Raw genomic sequence first — 13,416 nt, 5'->3', positions numbered from 1 at the left:
GGGTGTTGGTATAATGAAGAGAGGAGGCAGGGATTTCTTCCAGGCACCGCACATCCTGGAGCATGAAAGAAAACATTAGAATAATGTAGTCTATTTCTCCACATCTGGACAGTAACTATGAAGCATACAGTTAAGACGAGATTAACATTTCTATAAGCTGTATGCCCATCGTTACAGCGGAAAAGTGTCCCAGGGGCTGACAGATTCCCTTTAAATGGGTTTCTCCAGGACAGGAAAAAATAAATTAAAGCAATGTTATAACTAAATTCCTAAAGGTTTTAATTAGCAAATTGCTGTAGAATTAAAATCGGTTCTGCCTTGTTGGACTGACAAAATCTTTCCTAATCTGTTAGGACAGGGGCAGGCGACCATGTGTATTGCCCCCTTCATAGGAAGGAAGATGTTCTCCCAGTGGATATTTTAATCTAATACTGGCAATATCAAGGGTGCTGAGGTAAGAGGCTGCTCACCCTGTCTTTCTAATCGAATACTGGAGATACCTGAGCACCCCTGGTAAGAGGCTGTCACACTGCTGCCCACCTTTGTCTTTTTGAATGTCAATACATGGTTCAATATCTACAGGTCAATACAGTGGAGCTTCCTACTACGCGTTCTCCAGACACCTGTTAACACTCTAGGATGGGTTTTTGTCAGTATAAGAATGCCACAGGGCACTGTAATATATTGATTACCTTCCCACACAAAACAATTGTGATTTGCTTATTTTTGTAAAAAAAAAAAAAAAAAAAAAAAGCATCTGCAGCAGCCAAACATAAAAACCCTGGCATAAATCTGGTATCTCTGTAATCGTACGACCTGAAAAAGTCACCTAATCACTTATGCCACACGAGGAACGTCGTAAAAAATAAAACCAATTCTTCACCTGCTGTTTTTATTTTTATTTTCTCATTCTGCCTCCCAAAGATCGAAGTAAGGCTCGGCGCACATTTATCCTGCACGGTGCATCGGGGGTTCTGTGTAAATTTCTGCAATGCGTGTTTCTGTCAGAACCACGGGCGGAAGATTCCTGCCGCCCCCCCCCCCCCCCCCCCCATAATGAGGCAGATGGAGGCGCTGTGGACACCATGTGGCTGCGTATGATCCAGCGGTGTCTGTCTATAGGCGTGCATAAAAGCATGGTCCACCACAGTTTTGTGCACATCTAAAAAGAACACCACTGAACATAGGCCGTACGGAGACCAGAGTAACTCTGCTGTCTCATTATAGTGAATGGATCCCTCAAAGGTTTCATCTGTCTTGTCACTCAGAGATTTAGATGGAAACCCCAAAGTAAGTGTTCGGTGTAGCGTGCTGGATAAATGTGATCCCAAACGTTATGTAAAATGTTCCCAATAAAAGCTTCAACTCAATCCACAAAAAGCAAGTCCTTGCTCAGGTCCGCCATCTGTTATCGGAAATATAGGGGGCTGGTAGTGCAATGGCTCTGTAAAAGCGCTATGGCTCTTCACCCCGCAAAAGAATTCAACTTCTGCACTCCCAAATACAAATGCCCCCTCTTTTCTGAGCCCCACAGTGTGCCTAAACCACATTTGGCATTTCTGTAGCGACAAGAGCCCAGCTAATTTACGGGTGCGTGTCTCCGAAAGCATGAGCTGGGTGTAACATACTGGTCACTACAGCGTACTGGTCATTACAACAGAAGTTTGCGTTTTTCACTTGGCAACATCCACTGCTGCTTGTTTCTGGAAAACACTTATGGTGTTGAAATCGTCACTTCACCTGTAGATAAGTTATCTTGGCAGTGTAATTTCCAAAAATGGGGGTCACTGGGGGTGGGTGGGGGGGGAGTTCTGCTCTTCTGGAACTTAGGAGCTCTGTATATGGAGTCCGCACACTAGTCTACAATAATTTTGTTCTCAAAGAGTCAAACAGCGTTCCGTCCCTCACCCTATAGTACTAAATCAAAATAAGGAATCTATTTATAATTCTTCATTAGCTATCAGATCAGATGGTTTTTATTTTCCTTTTTTATGTAAAGCATGAATAGATTTTCAAGATGGAAAAGTACCGTAATTGCGTTCCTGAGGTCCGTTTTAGCTTTTCTTAAGGGTATGTTTCCATGGTCAGGATTTGCTGCGGATTGGACGCTGCGTACAACTGCAGCATCCAATCTGCAGCATCCAGATGTTACAGCATAGTGGAGGGGATCTTATGAAATCCCATGTTCACTATGCGTGCAAATACGCAGGTGGCACACCCGCGTATACATACATGCGTTGCGTCTTTATAGACCGCAGCATGTCTATTTATTTTGCGGTAACGCTCAGTCTCCGCTAGATCATTTAACACATACGGAATCACCGCGCGTAGAACGGGGCGGCGGTTTTTTTTTTTCATAAATCGTTCACGTGAAAATGAGTTTGTAATATAGCTTATCCGCTTCTTTATTCTCCAGAGCGAATGATTTTTTACATTTACAGAGATAGATGACAGTTGCTACTAAAAAGATTCTCTGTAGGGTGACTGTTCCAACTGATATGTTCTCTCTCAGTAATGTAAAAATATTTCTTTATTGAACAGTGGAGATTTGAAGCTGATTTTTCCTGATGAGATATATTACAAAGTGACTTATTTTAATATGTACTGTTGATTTATGAATTAAAAATTGTCGCCTGTTGCTCTTTTACTGAAAAAATAAATTTGTTAAAATTGTAACATATTTGCCTATTGATGGCATTTTACAAACTGTTAATGTAAAATTAATTTCCTTTTAATAACCAATGACTTTTTTGATTTTCACAGCTGAATGGCCAAAAACTATGACTGGTCTCCCAAGCACCTCAGGAACTACAGCTAGCGTCATTATAATTCGTGGAAATAAGCTGTATGTGGCCCATGTTGGAGATTCTGGTGTTGTATTTGGATTACACAATGGTCCTAAAGAGATGCTGAAGGCTCTAGAAGTAACCCAAGATCACAAACCTGAGCTACCCAGAGAAAGGGAGAGAATTGAAGGCCTTGGTGGCAGGTAACATTCACTGGTGGGGATTGTGATGCGAGCACTGATAAGCCCAATGTTAGTCCCAGATTTCTGCTCGTAATGAATGTTGATGGATGATACAACAAGTCGGTCAGTGATCGATAAAGTGATTTTGTGCCCACAGGGAGATTGGGATTCGCCAACAGTGATCTGCAATCCCGCATGCACTATTCAGTCAGCTGATTGTTACTGTCCCGCAGTTCCCAGCAGCAGCCCCTACAGTTTGAGCTGTGCTGTATAGTTTGTCAGGGCTGTGGAGTCGGTAAGGCCTGTTTCACACATCCGTTTGTCACCATCAGTCAAAATCCGCCGATTTGCAAAAAAAACCGGATCCGCCATTTTTCTTGGTGGATCCGTTTTTTCCCCATTGACTTTCATTATCGGCGGATTTTGACTGACGATCATCCGTTGCATCTGTATTTGTGCGGATCTGCCAAAATTTTGGCGTCTGCTGAGATCACCAAACGGACAATGCAACGTTTTTTTGTCCGGATCCGCATTTGACTTTTGCTACATGTTTAATCCTGAATCCAGTCTCGCTGCTGGCTGGATATCTTTCTTTCTCTCTCTCTTCTCCTCTCTTCCCACAATACGCCAGCCTCTTCATCCCGCGATTCCAGGGGATTCCTGCGATAGCCCGGCTTCTTCATCCCGCGATGACTAGAGATTCCCGCGATACGCCGGCCTCTTCATCCCGCAATTCCTGGAGATTCCCGCGATAGCCCGGCCTCTTCATCCCGCTACATCGGCGGTATTTTTTTTTTCTTTTTTTTTCTGCGCGGTTCCTTTAACTTTCCCACATCGGCGGATGCCGGCGCACCAACAGTCCGGTGGCTCCCGTTGGTGTTTCCACGGCTACGGATCCGTTCTCCGCCTTTTTGGCGGCTGCCAACGGCCGAGAAAAACGCCTTAGCCAAACCTCTGACTCCTCCTGAATTTCTCTGACTCGGACTCCCTCATGCATGGCTCATGTTTAAGTGATGTATTTACTGTAGTAAAATGGAAACTTGAGGCTTTTAATCACCGTACAATAACCAAGCTATCTAGATAGAACATAAAATATATTCATTTATTGGAATACAAATATATTTTTTGGAATACAACTTTAGAACACAAAAAGAATTTTACAATGGAAATTTGCAATACACTATGCATTAAGTGGGGGGGGGGGGGGGGGGGGGGGGACAGTTTTTCAACAAAAACGTACTGAATAACATTTGTTGCAGTCTATAAATTTGTTCTGATAAATCCTCCTTCAGGCTATGTGCACACATTGCGGATTCCGCTGCAGGTTTTTCAGCGCAGAAACGCAGGTAAAACCGCAGGAAAAGTGACCTGTGGTTTCCCTGCGTTTTGGTCTGCGGTTTTGCCCTGCGGTTTCACACATCTACTATGTTAAAGGTGTGAAATCGCCCAAACAATTGACATGCTGCGGTTTGTAAACCGCAGCAAAGCCGCGCGGAAAAAAAACGCAGCGTGAGCACAGCGTTTTCTCTCTCACCCATGACAGCACCACGGAGAGAGGGGATCCGCCCTTCAGGGACAGGAACCTACAGAAAAAGGGCGGTACCTCTCCTCCGCCTTCAGTTGGGTTCCTGTCCCTGACGGAGGGACCCACAGTACGGCGTACCTGTGAGGAGTCCGGGGCCGGCCTGTCCGGGTATCTCGGCAGCGGGGAGGCCCCTGTCGCGGCAGGTGCGGTGCCCGAAGCCGCCACCGCCGGGGCCGATGCGGGCTGCCGAGTGAGCGGGGGGAGAGATGCCGGAGTCGCCGCTCCGGAAACGAGGTTGGGGCTCAGCGGGACCCGGTGGAGCGTGGGCAGCACCATGGTACGGAGAGTACCAAGATGGCCGCTGCCCCGGAAGTAGACCAACGACTTCCGGGTCCCGGAACCGGGCGCATGCGCAGGAGCGCGCTTCCCGACCAGCGCGTGCAGGGGGAGCGGTGACGTCACGCGGCGCCAAGTTTAAAAAAGGTGAGGTGCAGAAACTCCTGGCTGGAAGCGATCCTAATAATGGAGGATAGCGACCAGCAACAGGAGCAGAGACAGCAGCTGAAACAGCAGCAGCACCACCAACACCACCACCGACAAAAGGAACAAAACACAGAGTGCCGTTCCAGCAGTCACTCCACGCGGCGTAGCACGTCAGCAGCGAGGAGCAAAACGCCACCAGGAGATCAGCCTATACAGGACCTGACTCCGTCTCCCGAACCGGTACCTGCAGCCGCGCGCCTTTTTTGGGGGTAAGTGATCTTCGTGAATGTCACCCTTGTAATGCAATCCCTCTCCCTTATTAGGGAAAGAAGAAGGCTAAAAAGAACAGGGAATGTCCCACTTGCGCTAAACCCCTACCGGTATCATGGGAGAAAAAACTATGCGAGTCCTGTACAAAAGAAATCGTTTGTCAGGAGACTCCGGATTTCGCATCTGACCTAAGGGCCGCAATTAAATCAGAGGTCCAGAGTGCCCTCGAATCCCTTAAACATAAGGATAAAACAAGGAAAAAAGACACGGTAGAAACCTCCCAGTCAGACTCTTCCACATCGGGAGAAATCTCGACTAAATCCTCAGAATCCCGCTCCTCATCCTCAGACGAGGAAACAGGAGTACGCCATTGTTTTCCCCTAGAAGAGGTAGACAAACTGGTGAAAGCTGTAAGGTCTACCATGGGGGTATTGGACCCGAGGCCGGATAAGACAGTCCAGGACATAATGTTTGGGGGGCTAGGCCAGAAAAAACGGAGAGTATTTCCGCTAAACGAAATCGTCAAGGGTCTAATCAAAAGGGAATGGGACAAGCCAGACAGGAAAAATACTAGTCCCTTCCCTTAAAAGGAAATATCCCTTTGAGGAGGAGGCATCCAAGTCTTGGGACAGAGCCCCGAAACTCGATGTGGCAGTCGCTAAAGCCTCAAAGAAATTCGCCCTCCCCTTTGAGGACATGGGCACCCTCAGGGACCCCCTAGATAAGAAGGCAGATACCTTTCTAAAGGGGGCTTGGGAGTCTGCAGGCGGTAACCTCAGGCCAGCGATAGCGGCGACATGCACCTCAAGAGCCCTAATGGTATGGGTGGACCAACTTGAGAAACAGCTGAGGGAAGGGACACCTAGAGATAAAATTCTAGATTCTATCCCAGTAATAAGGGGAGCGGCTGCATTCCTAGCAGACTCATCGGCCGATTCAGTCAGACTGTCGTCCAAAACAGCAGCACTTTCAAACGCGGCCCGAAGGACACTATGGCTTAAAAGTTGGCAAGGGGACCTTCAGACCAAAATGAAATTATGCTCCTTCCCCTGTGAAGGAAAATTCCTTTTTGGAGAAAGGTTAGATGACATCCTCCAGAAAGCAGGGGACAAGAAAAAAGGATTCCCAAATTTAGGGCCAGCGGCATTTAAAAGACCCTTTCGGAATAGGAGGTTTTTTCAGAGAAGACCACCAAGGGAACAAAAGTGGGATGATAAAAGAAGAGAGAGAGGCTTCTTTAATAACTCTCCCCGGGACAAAAAGCCCTCCAAGTGACAGTACGCCAAGGGTGGGAGGAAGGTTATCCTTTTTCCTTCCAGCCTGGAGGAGGATTTCAACAAACCCCTGGATAATAAACCTAATCCAGGAGGGCCTAAGGATAAACTTTTTCTCTCTCCCGCCTCAAAAATATGTAACAACGCCGCTGAGATCCAGCATGCGAGAACAGGAAGCGCTAGAAAGCGAGGTTCTAGGCCTAGTAAAAAAAGGAGTCCTCCAGGAGGTCCCCCTGCAGGATATGGGCAGAGGGTTCTACTCCCCTCTTTTTCTAGTGACCAAACCAGACGGCACCTTTCGTACAATTATAAATCTGAGAAAGCTAAACAAATACGTCAAGAACCAGAGCTTCAAAATGGAGTCGATCAAATCTACCACCAAAGTCCTGTTCCCAAACTGCTACATGACGGTGTTGGACCTCAGCGACGCTTATCATCACGTCCCTATCCACAAAGACTCCAGGAAGTATCTGAGGTTAGCCGTCTCAATAAAAGGCAAGGTCAAAGAATTCCAGTACAGAGCCCTGCCGTTCGGAATGTCGATAGCCCCGCGAGTATTCACCAAAATAGTAGCGGAAATGATGGCTCATATAAGGGAACAAGATATAATAATCCCGTATCTAGACGATTTCCTAATAGCGGGCAGCTCGGCTCAAAAATGCAGGGTACAGAGAGACAGGGTGATGAACACTCTACAAGACCTGGGCTGGCTTCTAAATCTAAAAAAATCAAGATTGGAGCCCAGCAGGGTACAAGAATTCTTGGGCCTAACACTAGACTCAAACATTCAGGAGTGTCGCCTCCCAAACCACAAAGGAGAAGATCGCTCAAATTACAGCAAGAGCAATCCAAAATCCCTCCATGACACTAAGGAAGGCCATGTCACTGTTGGGTTCACTATCTGCCTGCCTACCAGCAGTTCAATGGGCTCAGTTACACACGAGAAATCTCCAGTGGGACGTATTTGCCAACCAGGCAGTAGTAGGGGGACACCTAGAGGGTCGCATTACCCTAAGTTCAAGCACTATTCATTCCCTAGCTTGGTGGGGAAACCAGGAGAACCTGTCCAAAGGGATCCCCTGGGCACCAAAGATAACACACGTAGTGACAACAGATGCCAGTCCCACAGGATGGGGAGCGCACATAAACAACGAGGTGACTCAGAGCGAATGGGGAAATCAAGAACTAAGAGCCTCCTCAAATTAAAAGGAGCTTCTAGCAGTAGGCTATGCCCTAACACACTTCCTACCCCTACTCCAGAACCACCATGTCCGTATCCTTTCGGACAATTGGGTCACAGTGGCCTATATAAACCACCAGGGGGGAACCAGGTCCCGAACCCTAATGGACACATCCGCCAAAATCCTCAAACTAACGGAGGCAAACCTATTATCTCTGACAGCCCTACAGATCCGCGGTACAGAGAATCAAAGGGCAGACTTTCTGAGCCGCACCCAATTGCGACAGGGGGAATGGGTACTAAAGCAGTCCATTTTTCAGCAGATTGTAAAAATGTGGGGGACCCCAGATGTGGATCTGTTCGCCGACTTCAAATACAAAAAAGTAGACGCCTTCTGCTCCCTAGATCCCAGGGGGAATCCTCTAACTCTGGACGCATTTATGCTCCCATGGACACAGAATCTAACATATGCCTTTCCCCCAATCATGCTCATTCCAGCAGTCCTAAAGAAAGTCAGGCAGGACAGGGCAAGAATGATACTGATAGCCCCCTTCTGGCCCAAAAGAACCTGGTTTTCCTGGCTAAGAATGCTCTCAGTAACCGACCCGTGGGTCCTACCGGATCTCCCGGACCTGCTATCGCAGGGCCCAGTGCTACATCCTCATGCACCGAACCTCCATTTAACAGCATGGAATTTGAGAGGGCACTGATGAGGGACAGGGTTTTTTCAGAAAACCTGATAACTACACTACAAAAGAGTAGGAAACCGGTTACAATGAGAGCTTATGGTAGAATATGGAAAAAATTTCTATCCACCTCTAGGGCAAAGGTTCAGGACGGGGTTCAGATTGATAAGATCCTAGAATTCCTACAAGAGGGTCTAGAACAGGGTCTGGCGGTCAACACATTAAAAGTACAAATAGCGGCATTAGGCGCCCTCTATAACCATGATGTGGCAGGTGACCCCTGGATAGCACGGTTTATTAAAGCCGCAACCAGATCGAGGCCAATAGCCAGTCAAAGATTACCATCATGGGACCTGAATCTTGTACTTTCAACACTGACAGGCCCTCCGTTTGAACCAATTCACTCGGCACCCCTAAAAATCCTATCTCTTAAAACGGTGCTTCTGGTGGCACTAACATCAGCCCGAAGAGTGAGCGATATTCAAGCCTTGTCAGCGGGGCCTCCTTTCACAAAAATTCTAGAGGATAGAGTTATCTTAAAACCTGACCCAGCCTATTTGCCCAAAGTGTCATCACATTTTCACAGGTCCCAGGAGGTAGTCCTTCCTTCCTTCCTTCTGCCCAAATCCAAAAAATAAGGGGGAAGAAAAGTTCCACACTTTAGATGTTAAAAGGTGCCTAGTACAGTACTTAGAGGCCACCAAAAAGTGTAGGAAGGAAGGCTCTCTTTGTATGTTTCCAGGGTCCTCGGAAGGGGCTCAAAGCATCCAAGAGTACCCTGGCAAGGTGGATAAGGGATGCGATTGCCCTGGCATACTCATCCAGCGGGAATACCATCCCAGAAGGGCTGAGAGCTCATTCCACAAGGTCAATGGCGACCTCATGGGCTGAAAGATCTGAGGTATCAATAGAACAAATCTGTAAGGCGGCCACCTGGTCATCACCTTCGACCTTTTTTAGGCACTATAGATTAGATCTAGCCTCTACATCTGACCTTCGGGAGAAGGGTCCTTCAGGCGGTGGTCCCTCCCTAAGCTACCAATCTCTGAAATTCTCTCCGTGGTGCTGTCATGGGTGAGAGAGAATAGCTTAGTTACTCACTGATAACGGTGTTTCTCGGAACCCATGACAGCACCCGCTTATTCCCCTCCCCTTCACGAGTATGGTGAGCACGTGTTATTGTTAGTAGAGTGTTTCCGTTTAGGCACGGTGCTTTGATAAATAAGCAGTATTATAATATTGTGTATGTATTTCTGTTGTCTAACTAACCTGGAGACCCTCTGATGCTCTGTAACCAACTGAAGGCGGAGGAGAGGTACCGCCCTTTTTCTGTAGGTTCCTGTCCCTGAAGGGCGGATCCCCTCTCTCTGTGGTGCTGTCATGGGTTCCGAGAAACACCGTTATCGGTGAGTAACTAAGCTATTCGAAAGCACATAGGCTTTCATTGTACTGTACATGGTCAGCGGGACTGCTGCGTTTCCGCAGGGCCAAAACCGCTGCGGAAACGCAGCAGAATCCGCAACGTGTGCACATTGCCTCATAGATGACCTCAAATCTGACCTAATTATTTTACGGCTTGAGAACAACCTCTCTACACTAACTTGGGTTGGTGGCAAAGCCTTAACCACATGGGCAACATCTCTAACAATTTCAGGGTATAAAGGAATTGCCTCGTGCACAGTCAGTTTTGATAAATGATTGAACTCTTCTACTTGTTTGTGAGAAAGTGATAAATGTTGCTGAAATATGTTCAATCTGTTTGCTATGCCAGTGGAATATTTTTCCCTGTGGCAACTCTTTGCCTGCTCCATGTCGTCCAAATACTTTTCAAAAAGTAAGGTAGCAGTAACATTGTCAAGACCCAAGTCTTCAGGCTCTTGGCAGTTCTGTAGCCTATTCATCTTAACTATTGTTGATCGAATATCTTCGGCTAAGAGCTTACCCGAATTGCTATAGCGCTTACTGAATAGCTGCAACGATAACCTGGATACCTGGAGCGCTATCGATAATCATTTTCGGCGCCACAGTTGCTCACAAACATTTAAAGCGAACCTGTCAGCTGTTTTGGCCAATATAAGATGCGGCCACTGCCTTTCAGGGCTTATCTACAGCATTATTGAAAGCTCCCGATCTGACCTGCAACATAAGAAAAATAAGTTTTATTATTTTCACGCGGGGCGGTCCAGTCTGATGGGTGCTGTAGGTCCGGGTACGGCGCCTCCCATCTTCTTATGATCGCCGCCATCCTGCTTGCTTCATGGTCCCAGGCATTGCACTCCTGTGCAGGCGTACTTATCTGCCCTGTTGAGGGCAGAGCAAAGTACTACAGTGCGCAGGCGCCGGGAAAGGTCAGAGAGGCCCTGCACAGTGCAGTACTTGGCTCTGCCATCAAAAGCACAGATACAAACGCATGCGCAGGAGTGTGATGCCGAGGAGCCATGAAGCTAGCGGGAGGGCGGCATCGCAAGAAGATGAGGCGCTGGACCCGTATCTGCGACACCCATTGGACCGGACCGACCCTGGGTGAGTATAATAAAACTTATTTTTCTTATCTGTCAGGTCGGATTGGGGGCTTATCCTACAGCATTATAGAAACAGCATTTGAAGCGTTCTCATAATACTGTGTAGAGATTTGTGACTGCTACAGAGCACAAACTGGTTCGTGCAGCTAATGGTATAATGAGGAAGGTTTCTGCCACAGAAATTATTTATTATAGCGCCATTTATTCCATGGCGCTTTACATGTGAGGAGGGGTATACATGATACATACAAGTAAGTAATCTTAAACAATACAAGTCACGACTGGTACAGGATGAGAGGACCCTGCCCGCAAGGGCTCACAATCTACAAGGGATGGGTGAGGATACAGAAATTCATCAGATTAAGAGAGCAGCTGCTACAATACTATTACAAAGCAGCAAACCTTTATTTAAAGTTGCTGGTGCTTCTAGGGGATCCTACACCTTGAGGTTCTTGAGACTCCATAAGCTTGCAGTTGTGCGTAAATTCGGCCACCTCTAAACAGTGCTCACAAGTAAAAACTGTTGCAGTGGGCCCAGACATACAAAAAGACTGATTTTAAAATTGTATCTTGTTTATTGATGAGTTCCGTGCTACCTTGGATGGTCTAGATAGATGAAGTAGATGACCACCATGTCACAACAATACTGCGAAGTCAGCACGGAGGTGGCCAAAATCATAGGTATAAAGCTGGTAAGCCCTTATAGGGTCCCTGAAGGTGTGAAAAAGACCTTAGCAAAGTATAAAGATTTTCTGCCTGACCACTTTCTTCCATGGTAGAAAAAGAACAGTTGCTTCTGTAACAAACTAATCTTCATATGTGACAATGCACAAAGAATACCTCTGAGTCATTGGCTGCTATGGGCATATAAGGAGAGCAAACTAATAGAGTGGCCACCTTCCTCCTCTGACCTCAACCCTATTAAAGTCCTCAAGTAAAATGTCTGAGGGTGGGAGGCAGTTGACATTAAAACAGAAGCACTTGAAGGCTATTCTGACATCCTGCAAAGATAATCAAGCAGAAATTATCCAAAAACTCAAAAGTTTAATGGATGTAAGAATTGTGAAGGTGATTTTCAAAGGAGGAGCCATATGTGAACACTTGGTCTATTTTCGGCTATGTGCCCACGTTGCGTGTTAAATCGCACACTGAAAACCGGACTCCTTCCCAGAAAGCGCACGTTTTTTTCCAGCACGATTTTACCGCGATTCTGTTCGCGATTTTGCAGCGATTTTTCTCAAGCACTTTCCAAGCGATTTGAAGCATCGCTTGGAAAGTGATTGACAGGTTGGTCACACTCGTCAAACATAGTGTTTGACAAGTGTGAGCAGCTTTTTACTATTGAGGCTGGCTATGCAGCATCAATAGTAAAAGATAAAATGTTAAAAATGATAAAAAAATAAAAAATCGGGGTATATTTACCTTCCGACGTCCCACGCTGCCATCTCGGGCCTCAGCGTTCCCAGTAATGCCTTGCGAGACCTGTGATGACGTTGGTCTCGCGTTACTATAGCTATCTCGCGAGACCACGTCATCACAGGACCTTGCCGCAAGGCATTACTGGGAACGCTGAGGCCGAGAATGCAGCGCGGGACGCCGGAAGGTAAATATACCCCAATTTTTTTTTTTATTCTTTTTTTTTTACAGGGGTATGGTACCCAGGGCCTGGAGGACAGTCTCCTCTCCTCCATACCGTGGGTACCAACCGCACATGAGACGTTTAACCTCCCGCATGGTGGGCATAGCCACATGCGGGAAGTAAGCGATTCTCATGCATTCCTATGGGTGCGGAATCGCGGCAATTCTTTGCGATTCCACACAAAAGAATGATCATGCTGCAATTTTTTTCTTTTTTTTTTCTTCTGCGATGTGTTTCCGCCGCGGAAAAAAGCGCAGCATTAGCACAGCATGTGCGGAATGCCATAGGAATGCATGGGGGGCGTTCTGTACACGATTTTTAAACGTTTTTGCAGCGTTTTCGTGCCGAAAATCGCGGCAACAACGCTTAAAAATCGCATCGTGGGGGCACAGCCTTAAGATGTTTTTTTGATTTGAAAAAGCTTTTGATTTCAGTTAATGCGATCTCCTATTGCTGAAAATTGAACAAATGATTTTCTGTTCTTTAAACCTATAAAATATTTGAAAACTCTGTGCATAATGATTTAGAATAGTGCGTTTTTTTTGGTTTTGCGAAAAGTCCTGTTATCGTTGGAATCTTTGTCCCATAAGATTTAATTTTATAATCTAACTGTTAATGATTTGAACATACTGACTCCTTTTCATCGGCTATCTAGGTAAATCTGAGAAGAATAGCACTTGCATAATAATTTGAAACCCTGTGTAGTATTGCTGTACGTGGCACAAGTGATCAGATGATCGCTGGTTCATGTCTCATAATGGAACCACAAGATACAGTAAAGTTTAGAAAAAAAAAATGGGGAAAAAAGTTCAGATCACTATTTATTCTCCTTTTTTTAAAAAAAATGCACACTGTATATCCACATCCTC

At 46.3% G+C, this 13,416-nt stretch overlaps 1 protein-coding gene across 1 annotated transcript in view; it reads left to right on the top strand.

Moving 5' to 3' along the window:
• Positions 1-13,416, top strand: part of PPM1D (protein phosphatase, Mg2+/Mn2+ dependent 1D) — a 68,195-nt gene that overhangs the window by 23,038 nt on the left and 31,741 nt on the right. Inside the window, exon 2 of the mRNA XM_073573363.1 lies at positions 2,764-2,989. Coding sequence (XP_073429464.1) covers positions 2,764-2,989 — 226 coding nt within the window. The remainder of the gene's footprint in view (positions 1-2,763; positions 2,990-13,416) is intronic.

Source organism: Dendrobates tinctorius, unplaced genomic scaffold (assembly GCF_039654945.1).
Source record: "Dendrobates tinctorius isolate UK_male_01 unplaced genomic scaffold, ASM3965494v1 ptg000007l, whole genome shotgun sequence".
NCBI lineage: Eukaryota > Metazoa > Chordata > Amphibia > Anura > Dendrobatidae > Dendrobates > Dendrobates tinctorius.
Note: the sequence above shows the minus strand (reverse complement) of the source record. Positions and strands in the feature narration are given on the sequence as shown.